The 19,888-nt window shown below is 54.9% G+C and overlaps 1 protein-coding gene across 7 annotated transcripts in view; it reads left to right on the plus strand.

Annotated features, from left to right (window-relative positions):
• Rbfox3 (RNA binding fox-1 homolog 3) overlaps window positions 1-19,888 on the plus strand; it is a 477,131-nt gene that overhangs the window by 356,186 nt on the left and 101,057 nt on the right. Inside the window, exon 1 of one of the 7 annotated variants that reach the window (XM_045159682.1) lies at window positions 18,041-18,138. The exons of 2 other annotated variants lie outside the window; for them this stretch is intronic. In XM_045159682.1, the coding sequence (XP_045015617.1) occupies window positions 18,046-18,138 (93 nt within the window). In that variant the 5' untranslated portion in view covers window positions 18,041-18,045. Of the gene's footprint in view, window positions 1-18,040; window positions 18,139-19,888 lie in introns of those variants that run through there. 4 more of the 7 variants (XM_004655249.2, XM_004655246.2, XM_045159684.1 and 1 more) reach the window with 4 other exon arrangements.

The raw sequence follows: 19,888 nt of genomic DNA on the forward strand, positions 1-19,888 counted from the left end.
TATTTTCATTTATTTATTTGAGAGTGACAGAGAGGGAAAGAGGCAGAGAGAGAGAGAGAGAGAAGGGGTGTGCCAGAGCCTCCAGCCACTGCAAACAAACTCCAGACGCGTGCGCCCCCTTGTGCATCTGGCTAACGTGGGTCCTGGGAAATCAAGCCTCAAACCGGGGTCCTCAGGCTTCACAGGCAAGCACTTAACCGCTAAGCCATCTCTCCAGCCCCCACTGTCTTCTTATAGCGCTGAGGAGTTAGTAACTACCTGTTGGCGAAACTTCTTCCTAGAAAGACACAGCACATCTGTTTGTGCCATATAGGACACAGATGACAGACCAAAGCACAGTTGCACTCGAATCCCAGTTTGGTGAGCCAATGAGTTTATTGGGGTCACTTACTCAAAAGCAGCTGCAGCACAGAAAAGCACCCCCCCCCTCACCTGCACGGGTGATGGCTCACAGCAGCTGTGGCCCTGGGATCCCCTCGGCACTTGCAGGCAGCTCCTGGCTGGTCTGAGTCTCCCCGCAGCAGTTGTTCCTTCAACGCGTTCTTCTGCCCTTGCTTTTATAAAACTTGAGAAGGGGTCTTGCGGCCTTGTAAGTTTTAGCTATCATATACTTGTCTCCTAAGCCTCTCTCCCTCCCTCTAAGAGGGAATGTTCCAGTTGGGAGGAAATTGCTACCCAACGCTGATCAGCAGTCCCTGCCTCCTAACCCTGCGATGACATCTTGTGACCTGTATGTTTCAGCTTTCTGAGACTTGACTTCCCGACTCTCCAGTCCTTCTGGGAAGGAATGTTTCAATCCGGGGGACATGCTCACACAGCACTGCCCCCACAGGCTTATAGCAGGAATTGCACCGGAGGCTGGGTGCGGATGAGCTCAAAGACGGCACGTAAAGAACAGATCTGCAGTCATTCCTTGTGGTGCAACCCTGGACATAGCCCCACATTTGTCCCCAGAGCTGCCAATCACATTCTTGTCCTCTCTTCCTGGGGACAAGGGGCTCTGGTCGATGGCACAGCACCTGAGAGTGGTACATCTTAAATGCAGGAGTGGGCACAGCAGCCAGAGTCCTCCTAAGCTGGGCCCTGGCCCGCTCCACCGCCAAGCCAGGGAAGCCGTGCTGCTGCCTCTGAAAACTCCCGGGGGACCCAGGGCATGCTCCCAGGAACGACCGCTGATGTTCTAGAGACATTGCGTCGTCACCTGGAGCCTCTGACAGCTCTGAGCGAAGCAGGAAGAGGAGGGGATGGCAAATGCAGCGAGGAGGTGGTATCAGTTTGAATTCGAGCTTTTCAGCTGTCTGCTGTAGGGGAGGTGACACAGAGAGGGGCCGGAGAGCTGGGGGCAACTTGGAGCAAAGTTTGCTGAGTCTGCTCTGGGCTCCTTGTCAGTCTCTTCCAGCCCCACTGGTGTCAGGACAAGGTGGAGGAAAGGAGGCATGTGGGAAGGAGTGAGAAGGCAGACAAGGGAAGCTTAGCCAGGGCAGAGCACGGCGGGGGGAGGGGCAGGGAAGGACCGCCTCCATTACTTGGTGGCAGGAAGAATTTATAGTATTACAAAAGCAAATACGAAGGTGAGGGAGAGATGGAGAGGGATGGAAATGCGGGCAGAAAGGTTGAGCAATCCCCTCTTGAGGATGAAAAGAAATGAATGTCTTGGTTCGGGACAACTCCCCGCATGATGGATGGATTCAGCACTGGGGGCAGCGCATGATGTCCGGTTTGGGCGACTGCTCAAGGAGACCCACTTGGTTTTGTTTGCTAGCGGTTTGTCAAGACTGTGGTGTCTGGGAACAAAAGCAATTTCTTTACTTTCCCACTCAGCCTCCAACACACTCCCTGACATTCCCCTTTAAAAAACATCCAGATTCCCCTCTGGAGCCAAGAAGAGCCACTTAAGTCCAGCTTGCCAAACAGGACTGAGCACACCAGGGCGTGTGGATTGGTTTGGGTGATGCCCCAGCCTCTGCATGGCTCTGTTTACAAGGTAATTGGATCAGGATGATGATGATGATGATGATGTGTGTGTGTGTGTTTGGTGTCTGCAGTATGTGTGGTGTGTTTTGTGGAGTGTAGATGCAGGTGTATACCGATGCATACATCCCCTTGCATGTACATCTAGAGGCGAGAAGAATGTCGAATGCCCCGCCACCATCACTCACCCACTTGCTTCCTTGAGGTGACATCTCTTGCTTTCCATTTTCCCAAGCCCTAGTGATTCTCTGCCTCTGCCTCCTGCAGGCCTGGGCTTATTGGATCCAGGTAGCGTCAGGCCCCCTTAGGCCCTCATGTTTGCGTTAGAAGCACTCAACCTCCAAGCCATCTTTCTGGCCCCATGGATTAGAGTGATCTTGCATATCACTTTTGTTCTTCTTTAGGGGGTCATAAAGATAAGGTGAGAGAAGAGGGACTTGGGGACAGCAGAAGAATGTGGGGCGAGTTGAGGCAGATGAAGGGTCAAGGCCTGGACTCCTGACTCTGGCCCTCTGCAGACACCTGGCATACACGGAGGTCTGGGTACACTCACCTCACACCGGCCTCCTGACATGACCCAGCGAAGGGGATTCCAGCACCAACAGGGACCAGGGCCCACAGGCACACCCCTCCCAGCTCAGTCTGCCCATCACAGTTTATCTCTTCCCCAGCAAAGATTCGCCCTGTATGGAAAGTTCCCTTTTGTTTTTCACAATTGAGTTTAGATGCAGGCTTCTGCCAGCCCAGCAAAGCTCTCTTGGCTTCAATGACTCCCCACGGACGTGGTCGGTACAACCCCAAGGCGTGGCCTGCCAAGGCCTCCCCTCCACGGCCCTGCCCCAGGGCTGCAAGGAACCAGCTGGTATGGGATCCGTGGCTTTTCCTGGCCGGCCGCTGTGCTGTCCCTCCTCTGTGCCAGGGCTGCTCCTGCTTCATGACTCTATCTGTAGGTCATTTCTTCTTCTCATGAGTGACATGACTGATGTCCGCCATACCAGCCAAGGGATCCAAGGCTTTGGAGTCCCCTGGGGCCCATCCTCTAAATGCTGAGATTGGCCATGGCAGAGGGCAGTTCTGCAAGCTCACTGCTCCCCCGGGGGTGCCGCTGCCTCTCCCCCTTCTCAGCAGGCTGGCAGCATGGGCAAAACCTTGAGGCCACTTTGTTATGACTTGCACACTCTGCTTCGGCCATCTGTCATCTTGTTGGGCCTCAGACAGCAGCTGGGGGCGGGGTACAACCCTCTCTGCAGTAGAGAGAAAGGGATCGGGAATACTCAGGAGCAAGGCTGTGCACCAGAACCTTCTGCAGCTGTAGGGCCATTTTCCATCTGTGTCAGTGCAGCGGCCACAGCCATAGGTGACAACAGGGTACTTGGATACGTGGCTCATGAAACAGAAGGACTGAAGCTTTACTTTTATTTCAGTTTAATTAAAGCTTTAGAGACTTACTTAGAAGAATATCTAATTACTTCTTGAACTGGGACCAACCCAGTCTGTTCACGGTCACCTGTTCCCATCACAGAGGTCACTATTATCTCTAGAGCTACTGTTGGGTTCAGACAGTCCAAGTGACTGACCATCCCCTCTTCTTAGAATCCTAACTGAGCTGATTTTCCTTCCTGAAGAGCAAGCTGGGCAGCTCTGTGTCCCTGGAGAGAAAAAGGGTGTCAGCATAGGTGTGGAGCCCCCTTGAAGGTATGCAGCTCTGTCAGCCAGCAGGTAGTACCTGTTTGGGCTTCCCAGAGGGGCCAAGGCTCAGTTGCAGCATGGACTGGAGCACTACTCTTTCTTTCTTTTTTAAATGTTTTATTATTTTTATTTATTTGAGAGAGAGAGAGAGGAGGGAATCTGCAAACGAACTCCAGATGCATGCGTCACTATGTGCATCTGGCTCACATGGGTTCTGGGGAATCAAACCTGGGTCCCTAGGCTTCACAAGCAAGCGCCTTAACCACTAAGCAATCTCTCCAGCAATCTCTCCAGCCTTTATCTCTTTCTTTTTTGACTGGTGGATTTTTTTGTGTGTGAGAGTGTGTGCACATATGTATGCGTGTCTATGATAAGCCTGTTTATTCGTGTGTGTGTGTGAGTGGGGGACATGCATATGCCACACCCTGTATGTGGGGGTCCCAGGACAGCTTCCAGGGGTCAGTCCTCTCCTCCCCCACATTTGAGGCAGGGTCTCTCATTTCCATCCCCACTGGTCACTGCTATGTTTTCCACGCTAGCTGGTCCAAAAGCTTTTGGCAAATTCTCCTATTGCCACCTCCCATCTCTTCGCCAGCATGTTGGGATAACCATAGCTTCTTCTTCTTCTTTTTTTTAATGTGGGATCTAGAGGCCTGAACTCAAGTACTCCAGTTTGAGCAGCGAGCACTTCATAGAGCCGTCTCTCCAGCCCCTTAGTCAGTTTCTGTGACCGTGTCCCTCGTCTCCCTGCCTTTGAGAAAGCCAAGTGAGGTGAGCTGACTTCTCAGAGCGCCTCCCCCTCTCTCCCTCTTGCCACAGTTACACCCTCTTCTGTGCAGCATCCACCCCACCTTCTCCCAGGCCGCCTCCTTCTCTCCCTATAAACCAGATAATCCAGAAGTCTCACTATGAGCTGTAAACCAGCTCCAGCTTTAGGGGAAGGGACTTGCTGCTGGAAAGCGGTAGAAGACTAGCCATTGAGAACCTCAAAGGCAAGGAGGGTCCCTAAAATCCCTACTCCAGTGACCAGAGGTCTGCACATAAGTTCTGGAAAGTCCCTTCATTTCTCTGAGCCACAAGCTCCCCGGGGTACCTGCCTGTCTCTCGGCGTGTTGTGAGGCGAGGCACGGAGGTGTCTTATGTAAGCCTACCTCCATGAGCTGACAGCTCTGAGGCCCGAAGTTCCGCTAGGACCTCCCTCGAGTGCCCACCCTGGCGGGCGTTGCTTCCTACCTGCGCCCGCGCCCGCGTGGGAGGCATCACTTCCTGCAAGGACAGAGGGCCTTGGGAAGCAGCCGTCATTCAGTTTGCACCCTGACCTGGTACAGCGCACAACTGCACCAAGACAGAAAGAAATTGGGGGGCGGGGGGCGAGACAGAGAACAACAAACAGCCTCAGGGAGGCTGCGAGGGGGAAAGGTTCCGACCCCTGCGTCGCCCCCCTCCCCACACCCAGCATGTCCCCTGTGCATTTTGGTCACCAACTTGCATTGAAGCAGGATGAAAGTAACCACCCGGACGCAGGATCAGCGCTCGCGGTCCACGTGAACTCCACAGAGTAATATGGCTGGGGAGGAGGCTGGGGTCCACGTGTACCCCGCGGAGGGATGCAGCTGGGACTCTGCGGAGGGATACGGCTGGGGAGGAGGCTCGCGGTCCACGTGTACTCCGTGGATGCGGCATGGGGAGGAGACTTGAGGCTGAATTCCTCCTGGAGATACTAGCATACTTCCCGGGCACACCCATACCCACCCAGCCCAGAACAAACAGTAATTAGGAAGGTAAATCCAATGCAAAAAAAAAGCATAATGCATTCCAAATTCAAGTAGGAATTACTTGTGGATCCTCTGCCCTTCCCAAATTACCGGTGGAACGTTCCACCACATTTGCATAGATAACGAGAGTTCGCTGTACTTTCTGTATCAGGGCCTTGGGAGAGACACCAGGCAAATCCAGGCCAGGTGCAGAGGAAGATGGTGTCATTGGCTGTGGCATTTGGTCACTGCACAGAGGAAGACCTAGATCAAAGCCTGGCACTCTGAGACACTCAATACATATTTGTAAATATTTGTTGAATTAATTAACAGGCACAGCTGAGCATGCCAGCTCCCTCATCTCTGGAATGAGGATTTGGTGTGAATGAAGGCCCACTGTCCTGTTCTTAGAGAGGCAGAGACAGGAACGCAAGGTGTTGGACCACTTGCTCACAAGTCTCAGGATGGATTGAGAGTTTGTGAGGGTTCTTACTCTACCCGGAGTGGAGGGAGGATTCTAGGCTTGCCCGGAACCTGTGTGCAAAGGATCTCAGCTGCCCGGGCACAAGCAGTAGTCACTGGGACACAGGGCAGGAGGCAGGTGCATTGGTCAGGACATCCGCCCCAAGGTACAGCAGTCTGCAGAGCACTGGATCCTGGGAGTGGTCTCTGGAGGAAGGGGGTGGTACAGGTGGAAAGCCATGCCCCCACAGACTGTGCAGACACATCCTTCCCTGCTGGAAGAGAAGCCTGTGAGTTCTTCTGTCATCCTTTATCTATCTATTGCTTGAGGCGGGGGTCTCTCCCTCAATCAGGAGCTGCTGTCCATAGCGAGCTCTGGTCTTCACCCTCACAGACTGGAGTTACGGACTGTGTTGCTGTACACAGCTCTGTATGTGGTCTCTGGTGAGTGGAGCTTCAGTGATTTTCTGCTGGAAAGGACCTCCTTCTTAAGCAACAAGTACCCATTTTGAAAAACACAAGCATTTTATCAGTACTGGATGGATGGATGGCTACACATACACACATAATGCCATGGTCACAGTCCCCTAATGTCGTCATTTTATTCCCTCCTATTATGCAGGTCTTGTGTAGGTAGTGTCAGGTGTCGGCCACTATGGGGTCACCAGTGCCACAGCCACTTTGTCTGGAGGACAGTACTGCACAGCACTCCTCCCCTTCCTTTGGCTCTTTCATTCTTTCCACCACCTCCTCTGCAGTGGTCCCCGAGCCTTGGAGGGTGTGAGAGAGATGTCTCACTTTGTGCTGAACTTCTTCTCAGAACTTTGGTGAGTTCTGAGTCACCCCAGCAGTCACTGCCACCTGAAAAGACAAGCTTTTCCAACCAAGAGTGAGAGCAGCGTTCCTGAATGGGCATACACATAAGAATTTAGAGGTCCGTTTGTGGGCATACTGTATCCGTTTGGCCAAACAACAGTAGCAGCTTCCTCCCTCAGGCATTTGGCCCCCTCCCCCAGCCATAGGCTTTTGATTAGGTTTTCAGTAACAGGCTTGAATTCCTTCCCATTGATTAGGTCTCCAGTCCAATCACAGAGCAGCTGGTTTCCCTCATAACAATCATGCCACCATTGCACCAGTTGGTACATTTGGCCTGACTGGCCAGGAATGAAAGCTGTGGCAAGTGCTCTTAACCACTGAGCAATCTTCCCAGGCCTCGATACTATTCTTGATGAGTCAGTCTACAGTCTGTCCTCACACCTCGGCAGAAACCATTTTCCACACCATCATTCCCCTTTTACACCACCTCAGCCACTGGGACCTAAGGAGATACACAGAAGAGCGTGCAATGAAGCCCACTCCTGCCATTGTGGGAATAGCAGGGAGGCATCTTCATGATGAAATGGTCTCTCTATCTTTTACCCAGTTTTTTTTTGGGGGGGGGCTGTGGTGTGAGGAGAGCATCTGTGTACAGGTCTCTGCACCTCTTTGCTGCCTTTGGTCTGACGCTGTGTTCGTCTTTCCTGTTTCTCTCCTCTAGTGACTTCTTCCTTCTTTCCTCCTGCATCCTACAGGGCAGATGGTGGTGTCAGTGCCCTAGTATCCCAGAACACCCCTCTCCCCCTGTGGCTCCCAGCCACCATCCCGTTTACCAGTACATATCCCTTCTAAATTGCCTCTAAACCGGGCAGTACACATGCCAAGCTTTCCTCCAAAGAAGAACTTGGCCAGCTCAAGGGTCCATGGACCCTCTTTACAGCATTTACTCTCAAAAATACAATTCCAATACCATAAAGATTCTAGTCTCCCAGCGTGGATTTCCAATTACCTACACTTGGCCAAGTGGCAGCCACTTCATTATAATTCTGTAATAGCCATATAGGATTCCTATAAATTTGCTGTTAATTTTTAACCACTGTGTCCTTCTCTTAGAAAGTGTAACAATAATTTGAAAATCTATAGGTGATATTTTAAGTGCATGGGAATGGCAGGGGGAGTGGCTAAGCCCAGTGAGACTTGGTGGAGAGAAAAATCAATGTAATGGCAGCCAGGGTTGGACCTGGGAAAGAACATCTAGGGCTTCCTCCAGATTGGAGGCAAACGTTTCTTCCCGTCGGTGGCATGTTGGTAGCAGAAGGGGTTGATCAGAGCCTGATCCTCCAAGAGTTTGCTCTTCAACAAGGAGAGCTTTGCACACTGGGCACTTGGTTAGCAAGCGCATCCCCCAGCCCCTCTGGGATGTAATTTATAAGCCCGGAGGCTGGAGTGTAACCTCCCTGCCTTGTGCTGCTCTGTGGTCCCTCCCGAACTGCAACACGGATCTGGCCTACAAAAGATGAGCACGAAATGGAAGTCACATGCATTCCTGCCCCTGCTCCTCACCAAGCAAGCGAACCCCTCGAGATGCCAGGCAGAGGAATTAGCCTGCCTTCCAGGAGACGCTGGAGGAGAGGGGGAGAGAGGAGGGGAAGGAGAACTAGTGATCCCACAGTAGCCAAAACACCAGGAGCCTGCCAGGCACCTCTGTCTGAGGAACCCCTGCTTAGACTTAGGGAGGCCAGAGTGGGGCAGGTCAGAGAATGAGGCACCTGGATCTTGAGGGTGAATGATCAGGGGTGGAGGACCCCACAAAGTGCAAGAGCCTAAGCTGGCTGTGGAGGAGGTTCAGGTAGCAGGGCTAGCCACAGGCCACCCCCTGTCAGCCAGAGGAGTCATTTACACGCGCCTTGCCTGGCCCAGGAAGGCTGGTGTGCAAACACTGCAGCAGCCGGTGTATGGCTGGAGCTGCCCTGGGTGCCTGCAGGCTCCCTTTTGCTGGGCTGGAGCAAGGAACCCTTCAGGCTGGCAGGAGAATTTCAGCCATAGACATCCACATTCTGCTCTCGAGTCCACCCCCAGCAAAGGGAGGGATTGGTCCAGGCTGCAAGGGTTATCAGGCAGTAGCAGCAATGAGAAATTGGGCCATGGAGCGATTTGAAGGTCCTGGTGTTTGATCTATTGCGGGGCTGGCTCCTCGCAGCTTTGCCGCTCCAGAGTTTGGTGGCCTGAGAGAATTAAAGCAGTCTTAAATACAGTGACTCTTGGCTGTATACTAATCAAGCAGGAATCAAAAATTGCAGCATCCTAAAGGGGTGAAGAAAGGGACAGGCGCCCCCCCCCCCAACCAACCCATCCTAACACAGTCACAGAGAGCAGCCCAGGGCCCTCAGCTGGCTGCCAACTTTCCCCCAAAAATATCTCCTTGCCAGTGAATTCTCAGAAACCTCATGTCTTGGAACTGGGGAGTTGTGTTAATGCCAAAACATGACTGGATCCCAGTGCTACAGTAGAAAGGAAGAGGGGAAAGGCTTCCCCACAGGATGAACAGACACAAGGAGGGGGCTCTGCAAGGCCTTCCCCCAAGCAAAAACACGTACCCACACTCACGCCATGCATGCCACTTGCCCGCTCTCTGACATCACCATTCACCATCCCTTCCTCTCCCCACATTGTCCTCACACTCAGCAGCCATTCTCAGACCTCCCACGGTGTGTTTTCAGCTGCTGGACAGAGCGGACACTGGACACTGCCCTGTCTGTTCCCACCCCACCCCAACTGCCCTTGCTCTTCCCTCTTTTTCTTTTTGAGAAAGGAACTGATGCGTGGCCCCTACCACCCTGGAAGTGTGGGAGGTGAGCCTGCAGGGGAGCAGAACTTTGTCCCTTTGCTTCCTGCCAGCTGGATTATCCCCACCCCTCAGAGTCCTGGGACAAACTCGGCTCCCATGAGGCTTCACTGGAAGACCCTCCCACCCCCAGCTCACAGCATTGCTGCTCTGTTCTCAGCTCCTGTCTGCAGCCTGGCTCAGCCTTCACGACAGTGCACCAGCTTCCCCAGGGCCATGGACTTTGCCAGGGCAATGCTGGACCTTTGTGAGCCTCGGGCTCCTGATGAGCTTTAATGAGCTGATACTTTGACTTTGGGGACACCAAGAGGCAGGGGAGGAGCGTGGTGCCAGCCCCTCACATTCTGCTTTTTAGCTCACTCAGTGCTGCTGCTGCGCCTGTAGGCAGAGACCCACTGGCTTCTGTCACTTCTCTTCCATTTGGGGGACCTGCGATCTCAGTGCTTGGCTGCATCTGCCTTCTTTGGCCCCTCCTCCCCAGTACTAAAGGAAATACCAATCGTTTCTTTGTCAAGTAATGTATTTTTCATTTGTTTGGCTCCGTGAGTAATGTGTGTGTGTGCGTGCGCATGCGCGCAGGTGTGCGCAGATGCATGCCCTGTGCCGGCTTGCAGAGGCCAAAAGAGACCCCAGTGTCTTTCTTTATTGCTTAGCTGCGTGTCTCCTTGAGACAGTCAGTCTCTCACTGAAGCCACAGCCGCTGTGTTCAGTCAGACTGCCTGGCCAGACAGCCCCAGTAGTTCTCTGGTCTCTGTTCCCCACTGGACTGAATTACAGGCATGTGTGACCATGCCCAGTGTTTACATGGGTGCTGGGGAACTACACTCAGATTCTTCAGGCCTTCATGCTTGTGTAGCAAACAGTCTTCCCCACTGAGACATCTCCACAACCCTAAGCACCGTTTTTTTAATTGATGTTAAAGGCTGAGGAGATGGTTCCGTGGGTGCAGCATGAGGAGCTGAGTTCAGATCCCCAGCAACCACGTGAACGCCAGACACGGTAACACACCAGGGCCAGAGGAAGATGACTGTTGTCCCAGCCCTGGGGATGCAGAGACAAGAGACTCTCCAGGGCCTGCTCACTAGCTAGTCTAGACAAATCAGTGACGTCTAGGTTTACTGAGAGACCCTGTCTTAAAAAGTAAAGTGGAGAGCAATCAAGACATCTGAGGTCAACTTCTGGCCTCCACATGCACATGTGAATGAATATCCCCGCATGTACACCTGCATGACACATACCTATAAACACATGTCACATACATACACATAAAAAATTAATAGCAAAATAGTGAACCCCCATGCTGGCTGGGTGGAGGCAGGACGTGTGGAGAACCCTGACTCCCTTCACCCAGACATACTGTGGAGGTGAGCAGAGCTCAGCCTCTTTCCACCAGGCTCCTCTGCTCAGGAACCCTGATGCTCTGCTTCCTCAGTGCAGTTCCCACAGGGCTCGGTATCAGCTCAGCCAGGCTTTGCACTGGGAGCTGGCCAAATGTGTATCCCTCCCTGTGCAGGGTGTCTGCCTATGGCCCAATGCTACCCATCAGCTCCATCCCTCCCTACACACACACACACAAGCGCACAACTTTGCTCCACAAATTCTACTGGGTGACCCCAGCCTTTCCTGAGAGTTAGTGGTGACAGTGGCTTCAGCTCCCTCTTGTCACTCCTTCAAGGCCTTCTCCCTTTGAAGAAAATTAAGATACAAGTCAGACTTTCCTGACAGCCAGGGTGATAAAAACCTGGATGGGTTCCCCAGAGAGACATCAGGGGCTCCTTCTATAGAGTTAATACTTCAAGGAAACAAAGAAAGTATCACCTGTCCCCACAAGCTTCAATACCTGATGGCCAGAAGGTAGGACCCCAAATATTGTGCAGCACTAGCTGCCTGTGCCTCTGAGCACTTGTCCTTCCCCGGGTTAGAAGCTGCCCGGCAGGAATGGTGCTGTCCCTGGTGCTGACGTCCCCTTGCCTCAGTGGGCGAGGATAGTGCTGTCCCTGGTGCTGAAGGCCCCCTTGCTTCAGCGAGAGGTGCTAAAGGCAATATCAGCGCCCGCGGTGCCCGAGGGTGAGCACTGTGGGCATTGTTGTGCAGTCCATGCCAGTGTCCTGGAGGCTGGTGACCTCTAACAAGAGCTCACCTCTGGTGTGAGCAGAGGCTGCCCTCAGGCTTGCATGCACCAGGGATCTGGCTGTCCAAAGACATGTCACTTCAAGCTGGAGTCTTTACCTCCAGACAGACATAACTTCGTGGACTTCTCAGCTCCTTTATGTGATTCTTTGTGGTTTTAACACAAGGATACCAAGAAGGCATACACAGAGAGGTGTCCACAGTAGTAGGTGAGGTTTGGAGTGAGGTGAGCATGCCTGGTTGATGGGCCAGGAGCCCCCGCAGAAGGCTATCGCAGTCCAGTGGAAGCTTCTCTCTCTGGCTTCATCACAGAGTTCAGCAGCCCACTGGGTTCTCTCGACCTCCCGCCTAATGAGAATGGGGAGATTGGAGATAATTGCCACACAGCCCGAGCAGCGGTGCGATTAGTAGATGCCCAGGCTATTGCAAATGACGATTCCATTAGCACATTTGGTTTGGGGTTGATCCTGCTAGAAGAGCAAGCCAAGGGCTAATTATGGGGCTGTTTGCAGAAGGGCATGTGCCAAGCACAGCCATCCGAGGGAAGCTAAAGGCTCCTGTGAAGCCCAGCGCCCAGAGTCATATTTGCCAGCCAGGACTCGGCCTCTAACTAGTCGTATGACCTTGGGCCACCTCTGTGATCCTAAAAGTGTCATCCTATAGTAAATGCTCCTCATTATGCCTTCTCTACTTAACTTGCAATGATGCAGTAACTTGGGATGCGGTGAGGGGCTGAGCTTAGGAAAGAACTGAAACAAGTGCAAGGTAGTGTTATAGCAAGCCACTGATGGTGACTAGAAGTCCTTTCCTCTGCCATGGCCTCCTATTCCTGAGATGTTTAAGCAAACACTAACATCCTAGTCTTCAGATCCGAAATGGAAGTAGCTGGGCGTGGTGGCATACTTGAGAGGCAGAGGTATCAGGACTGTCATGAGTTCAAGGCCACCCTGACACTACATAGTGAATTCCAAGGTCAGTCTGGGCTAGAACGAGACCCTACATTGGAAAAAAAAAAGCAGAAAGAGAGATAGAGAGAGAGAGTGAGTGAGTGAGAAACGAGAGAGAAAGAAAGCAAGCTGGAGAGATTGCTTAGTGGCTAAGGCATTTGCCTATGAAGCCAAAGGAACCGGGCTTGATTCCCCAGGACGCACGTAAGTCAGATGTACAAGGGGGTGCATGCATCTGGAGTTTGTTTGCAGCAGTTGGAGGCCCTGGTGCACCCACTCTCTGTCTTCCTATTTCCCCCTCTCTCTCTCAAATAAAATATAAATAAATAAATCATAAAAGAGACACATCCATTAAAAGAAAGAAGGAAGGAAGGAAGGAAGGAAGGAAGGAAGGAAGGAAGGAAGGAAGGAAGGAAGGAAGGAGGGAGGGAGGGAGGGATAAAGAAAGAGGAGTAAGCTGCTGTCCCTCAGCCCAGCTTCCTCCTCTAGCTTCCATGGGGTGCTGGGACCAGTCTCTGGATGGTGGCTTGGCTACAGCTGGCAGCGAAGAGCAAAGATCTGTTCCTCTAAGGCTCTGCTTAGGCCCTGCTGTCCACTTGCCAAGTAACAGGGCCCAGATGCGGCAGGAAGCAGTGGGGAGCCAGCCAAGGCCTCTCCCCCAAACCCCGAGATGCACCATCACAGTGCTACTGATCTCACATGCTCCCTTCGCTCGGTGCTGAACTCTCTGTCCATCTGCAGAAGAGGCGAAGGGAGATGTCCTAGAGGCTCATTTAAAACAAGCAAAGCCTGCCAACAATGCTGAGTGGTGGGAAGCAGACACATCCACAGCCCCTTCTCTGAGAGTAGTCCTCTGGCTCTGGAGCCCCCAAGGGGAAGGAAACTTGCAAAAAGAAAGATATCCTTATAATTGCAACCCTGTGCAACTTCCAGATTTGCCCATATATCTCGAGTGTGCTCTTTGCTTTCAGTCTCCCTGTATTTATTATGTTTAATTTTGCTGGGACATGGTTGTAAGTGAGACGGATGGAGCCCGATGTGGCTGGCAAATGCCTCTTAATTAAACAGATAAATAAACTTCCTTTGCACGCAGGTTCGTACTTTTTCTACAGTCTCTGCTGGGACCAGGGGGACAGTATCAGCGGGTGGGGAACCTCTGCTGAGATGGAAGGTGGGTGTGGACCATGGCAGCCTCACTGGGCCTGCCTATCCCAGGCTCCCTGGCAGAGAGAGGCAGAGGAACCGAGGGGTGAGGCACCCCTCTACAGCACCCCCTACCCAGGCTTGCAGGGGAAAGGGACCTCCACCCAGTGCGAGTGGGCCCTCTGCTGGACACCTTGAGTGTGGCCATGTCATCCAGGGCTGTACTAGACAACTCAGGCCACTCACTGCCCGTCCCTGCTCCTCTGTCCTTGTGGGGGCTCCTCTGCCAACATTTCTACCCTTCCAGAATTAGACCTACAAGGATGAATAAAATTCAAGTGATTTCCCCCCCACGCCCAATATAAGGGGGCCACTACCTTTAGGAATCTGAGACATTTCTGTTATTTATTTATTTATTTATTTTTAATAAAAGGGGCTTAAAAACTTAAGAACAGTGTGTGCTCCAAGCACCTTGGAACAGCCATGAACTAAGAGCTTTTCCATGACTCTAACTATATTCTCTCCACTGGAGAGTTGGGACACTGATTCCCTTAGGACAGAGTTCCGTTGGTGACACAGGGCTCAGGAGAGTTCACATAAGTCTTCTTGGGTGACCCCACACCTCGCCACATACTCTCACCCTGAACCATGCTCCACCTGCCCCACATCCCGCTAGAGATGCTAGATCCTGCCACTCTGCCTTTATCCCCACTGCTCATGCCCAAGCCTGTGCCAGGAAGTCTGGGGTTGGGGCAGAAAGGCCTGGCTCTGCAGAAAGCACGGGAAGCTCGTTGCATTTCCAGATGATGGCTCCGCCTGGCGCAGTGGAGCCAGCTGCAACCGGAGACTGTGAGCTCACCCCTTGTCCTGGGACGCCTCAGCCAAGCTCCACAATGTCCTCCTTGCATGCGGGGAGCCGAGAGACAGTCAGCCAGAATGCATAGAAGAGAGGGCAGGACGAGGAACTGGGCCTCACTATCTGCTTCTGGGGGCTTCGGGGTCTCTTTCCTGCTGGAGGAGCCGCAAGCAGCCTTGGAAATTCCAAAGGATGAGAGGGGGAGAGGGAATTTTTGTCACAGACATCCCACCTCCAAGTCATTTAGCAACAGAACTCACCAGCCCATCATCTGTTTTTAAAAAAATACTATGTTAAGGGACAACATCCCATCAAACACTACTGCTCTCTACTTCACAAAATACCAAAGAGACGCCCGATGTCTTGCAAGCAGACCTGGATCCAGGGAAGGAGGAACCTGAAGATCCTGCCTACTGGAAAACTCGCTGGGGGTGGGGGGGAGGCAGCACCTACAAGCAGAAGGGCCCTGCTGGGGAAGGTGACATGGGATGGGGGCAGGAAGGAGCCAGGAGAGCTCAAAGATGAGCTACCCAACCCTTTTGAGGTGCCTCCCTTGCCTGATATTTATAGTGGTGCCCAGGAGCGCAGAAATAATTACAGCTTGGTTCATGTCTCTCTAACAAGCCCTACTCAGAATCAGGGCGAATGGGGTATTTTTTCCATGGCTCTTTTTTTTTAAAGTAGTGAATATTCACACTGGATTGACAGTTCTTCCCAACTCCAGCCTCCTTTCAACCTCCAGGAACAGGGGCAGCCAAGCATCTGGGTTCATGGCCTTCCTGCACTCTCTGCTTGGAGCCATCTGCCCTCCTCCAAGAGGACCTGGGGGTGAAGGGTAGCCAGGGGCCTCTGAGGCCTGGAGAACTTTGCACCACCCAAGCTACTGCAGTGGCCCGGTGCCCGGCACTGAAGCAGAAGGTGAGGAGGGCCTGAAAGAGACTCCGTAACATTCTTAGAACTAGGGAAGTCGGTAACACTCAGTAACTGGCTTGCTTAAGACATCACATGTCCACAGCACAGTGTGGGAGACAGCAGGCACATAACCCCTGTCCCAAGAAGCCAGACACACACACTGCTCAAACTTTCTTTTCCTGGAGATTTCCTTTTTGTCAGTTCTGCCTCTCCTGGATGATGGGCTGGTTGATGGAGATGGGTGTCTAGACATGCTACCCCACTGGATGCTCTCGGCATATGAGGCTTCAGGCTTGGTTTCCCCACCATACGCTGTGCTCACTGCAAGGCCGTGAACGTGATTCTCACAGCTCCAGGACCTAGGCCAGTGTCTGCACACAATGAGTTCTAATTCATAGCAGTCATGTGATAGGCACTGCATGGAATACACTCAGTACCCTCTTCTCGAGGCCTTGATCTCATAGTTTACATTTTGGTGACAATGAGAAATTTGTAGCAAATGATTCTGACAGCCCCTTCAGAAGACCAGCTTGTCCAAGAGGACAGTGAGGGAACAAGACAGGGGCAGAGGATGAGCAGGGTTACTGAACCCGACCAGCCAGGCTGGGCCTAGCTGCCTGTAGCACCATGCCCCAGGTGTGCCCGGCCTTGGTGCTGGGCCGCCCCTACCACTGTGTCTGGGACTGGCAGACAAAGACAGAGGTAGCCCCGGCAAGCCCAAGGCCCACACCTTGCCCGTGCTACTCCTGCCCGATTCCAGAGCAAAACCAGGTGAGCCTGAGCCACCTGGCAAGGTGGGGTAGCTCTCCCATCTCCAGTCTCTTCTCTGCTTTCTCCTCTTTCCTTCTCAGAAGTAAGTGAACTGTAGACCATTTAGACTTGGGGGGCCTGGAAGACCTCACAGGAGGCTGCCCACAGTACCCACGCCTACCAGGCTCCTTCCAATGCCACGCAACTCCTCCTCTGCCATCTCTTCCTTCATGGCACCGATTCCACCAGCCCTGAGCTGGGTGTAACATCTCACCAACCTCTTAGCTTGGGTAAAACAACCTAAGTCCAGAGAGGACAAACATCACCCTGAGGTCACACAGCTAGTGCGGAGGCCCCTCTTATCCAGCAGCCATCTTCCCCAGTACATGGCGCAAAACTGGAGGTAAGACAGCTGAGTCCCAAATCCATACTGAGCTCTGGCTGTGTCTTTTCCCAGAAGCTGTGTGTATAAACAGGGTGTGAGGCTGGACACGTGCCCCAATGGGACTACCTCGAGCAGTGGTAAATGGTAGAGGGTCCCACTCCCAGCCTCTCACCTGTGGCTTTCTGTAGTAGGCTGACTGTGAGCAGGGGGAACCTGGTGAGGGTGAAAGGAGCAAGCTAGAGTGTGACTGTGTGTGTGTGTGTGTGTGTGTGTGTGTGTGTGTGTCTGGGAAGCTGCAGGTTTATGCAGGCAGGTTGCAGTGGTGGCGTGAGGGGCAAGCCAAGGCTTTTGTCTAAGGCTGCCTGGGGTCAGGATTGGGCGCTCTGTGCTCTTGGAGTATGTATATGCCAAGTCCAGCGTGTTTGGAAAGGGGGCGCGTCTGGTGGCCACTGCTCCTGTCACCCACCCCATACTGAGTATCCCCAGGACCATTAGGGTGTTGGGGTGTCTCATGGGGGGCGAGAGTCTCGCAAGAAGGCAGAGGGGTACGTGAGGGTCTCTGGCGGGGGGGGGGGGCTCTGAGCCCTGAGCAACTGGAAAAGCCTTCCCAGCACGGAAGCCTCTGCGTAGATGCCTCATTACATCACCGACTTTCCCCGCCGCGGAGCCGGCCTCCCTTAGAGAGGCGCTTCTTGAACGCAGGCAGGATCAGAGCCTTCCGGTCGGTGGGCCGCAGAGCCGCTCCTCTCCGCCGCCGCAGCGCAGACCAGCGGGGTGTCCAGGGAGGTCCCAGACCCCAGAGCAGAGGCTGCGAGCGGGCGGAGGAGGGGAGCGCGGGGCCCGCGGGAGGGGGCTAGAGCTCAGGGCCCTGCGCAGGCTGGCGGGCTAGGGGTTAAGTGCGGGACCTGCGGTGCCGCCGTCGGCCGGGTTCTCTTCCTGGAGCGCGGGGCTCTGTTTGATGTTGGAGTACGCCAGGGACTCCCCCTCCCACCGCTACACACGCGCGCACACGCGCGCACTCACACACGCACACGCACCACTCTTTGCAGACAGGGCTCCGGTGGCTCCAAAGTGACTGGCTCCCCTCTCCCCACCATCCATCCTCTCGCGCACACAGCCTCGTGCCATCTTGTCGCGCGCGCGCGCTCTCTCCAGCCTCCCCGCCCGGGCAGGGGGAGCCCCCGGCAGAGGCGCGTCGCTCGCCTTTCCATGCCTCCCTCTTAACGAGCGCCGCGAGGGGGAGGGGAGGCCGGGAGGAGGAAGAGGAGGAGGAGGACAGACCGGGAGGGCGCCCGGGAGGCAGGGCGCGCGCACACACCGAGGGACGCAGAGCGCAGAGCCGCCTCGGCCGCCGGGCGCCCCCCCGCCGCCCCATGCTGTGCTCCATGGCGAACTCGGGCTGCCTCCTGCTGTCCAACTCCGGCAGCATGCTCCCGCACTCCGTGCCCTGCCCGCCAGCCTTCCTCTACCTCCAACAGGTAAGCGCCCCCGGCCCGCCCGGCCGCGGCCCCCTCGGGCTCTGCGCACGTGCGCCCCGCGACGCCGCCCACGCCCCGCACTAGTCCTCTGCGCCGCCGCCGCCGTCGGGGGGCCCCCCACGGGGCTCCTCGCGTCATGGCGCCCGGGCTGGGGGGGCTGCGCCCCTGAGCTGCACCGGAGCGCAAGGAGAGGGGCGCCCGGGGCACGCGCAACGCCCGGCTGGGGGCCGGCTGGAGTTTGGGGCGTCGCTCGCAACTTTTCCAACGGCACGGGAGGGGGCGGCGGGCGGAGTCTCGGGGGAAGCCCGGGGGGAGGGCGCAAGGGTTCTCGGTGCCCGGGTCACTTTGGGGGAACTTCGCGCCGAGCCCGCGGTGGACTTGAGGATGGGGAGCCGCCGGGTCCCATCCTCAGCCGCCTCGCTCAAGCCAGGGGGGGCGGGCGGAGGTGGCCGCTGGGGCGTCTGGCTCTGCTGCAGCACCGACCGCGCGCAGGGCCTCAGGGGAGGCGGGCCACCCGCTTGGTGGAACTGAGGGAGGCCCCGAAGCTCTAGCCACGCAGGGGGCTGGGGCCAGACTTTGTAAGTCTTCGGGGCTGCGCAGGAAGCTCGGGTTAGCCGGGACGAGGAGACAGGAAACCAACAGATTCGGATCCCCCAGATCCCCAGGGTGGCCCATGGGGAGGTGTGCGCAGAGCATCAGCATCCACTGGCCCAGGCACAGGGGGCGGGGGTCCTGCGATTCCACCGCGGAATTGGGGGGGAGGCCTGCACTGGAGATGAAAGGGGGATTCCCTGGGTTCCCCCAGGGCCCCCAGGCTGCGGTTCTGGGCTCCAGTTTGGCCGGCAGCCTGCCGGAGGCTGCGGTACCCTGGCCTCACCCACCCTGGCTGCTCAGACCTCCTGGGGCCTGCTCGCCCTCCTGCTGCCCTGGGTGTCTGCCCTCTCTCGTTGGTTCACACCCTAGCCCTCAGCTTGAGCCCACATGGGTGGGTGGCTGCTGGGGAAGGCCTGAACTTCCGGCTGCCCATTGCTGCTTCTCTGTTCAGCCCAAAGAAGAGAATTCCCACAGCACTTCCTTGTGCCTCTGGTGTGGCCCGAGGAGAAGGCAAGCAGAGGGGACAGGGCGCCCACTCCCAAAGCTGCTCCGAGTCGGGCTGAGGCGAAGCAGTTAAGTGCATGCCAGCAGCCCTTCACACCTGAAGATGAACGGAGGCGTGTGCGTCTTGGGTTCCACCAGAGGCTCCTTGGACCCCGGGGCTGGTCTTTGGGAGTGGGCTTTTGCCTGTCGAGGTGGGCTGGTGTCTGTCTGTGCCCCTTGGACTCTCAAGAGAACCATGGACATAATGAAAATGAGCCCTTGGAGCTGGACCCCAGGGCAGCCAACCCCTGGGCTGCTGGACCCTTGAGTCAACCCCTACAGGGTCCCTGTCTGCCTTGTATTGCCACTCCGGAAAGGCTCCTGGACACTTGTTAGGAGCCGAGAGAACTCAAAAGTGGTCTGCTGCCAGAGCCCTTGGCCCTCACCTTCCTAAGACCACCTGTGACATTTGAGGGCTCCAGGACACAAGGCAAGAGCTTTTGGAGGCCTCAGACCTCAGCAAAGATGGTCAAAGCTCATAGCTCCCAAAATTTCCACTTGTCATTTGGGTCATTTCCAGAGTCACAGGCTGCAGTCAGGGTGGGTCTCAGAAGGCAGCCCTTCTGAGGTCTATGACCACACAAATCCCTTGGAGAAATCTCTGGAACAGAGC

Source organism: Jaculus jaculus, chromosome 9, assembly GCF_020740685.1.
Source record: "Jaculus jaculus isolate mJacJac1 chromosome 9, mJacJac1.mat.Y.cur, whole genome shotgun sequence".
NCBI classification, from domain to species: domain Eukaryota; kingdom Metazoa; phylum Chordata; class Mammalia; order Rodentia; family Dipodidae; genus Jaculus; species Jaculus jaculus.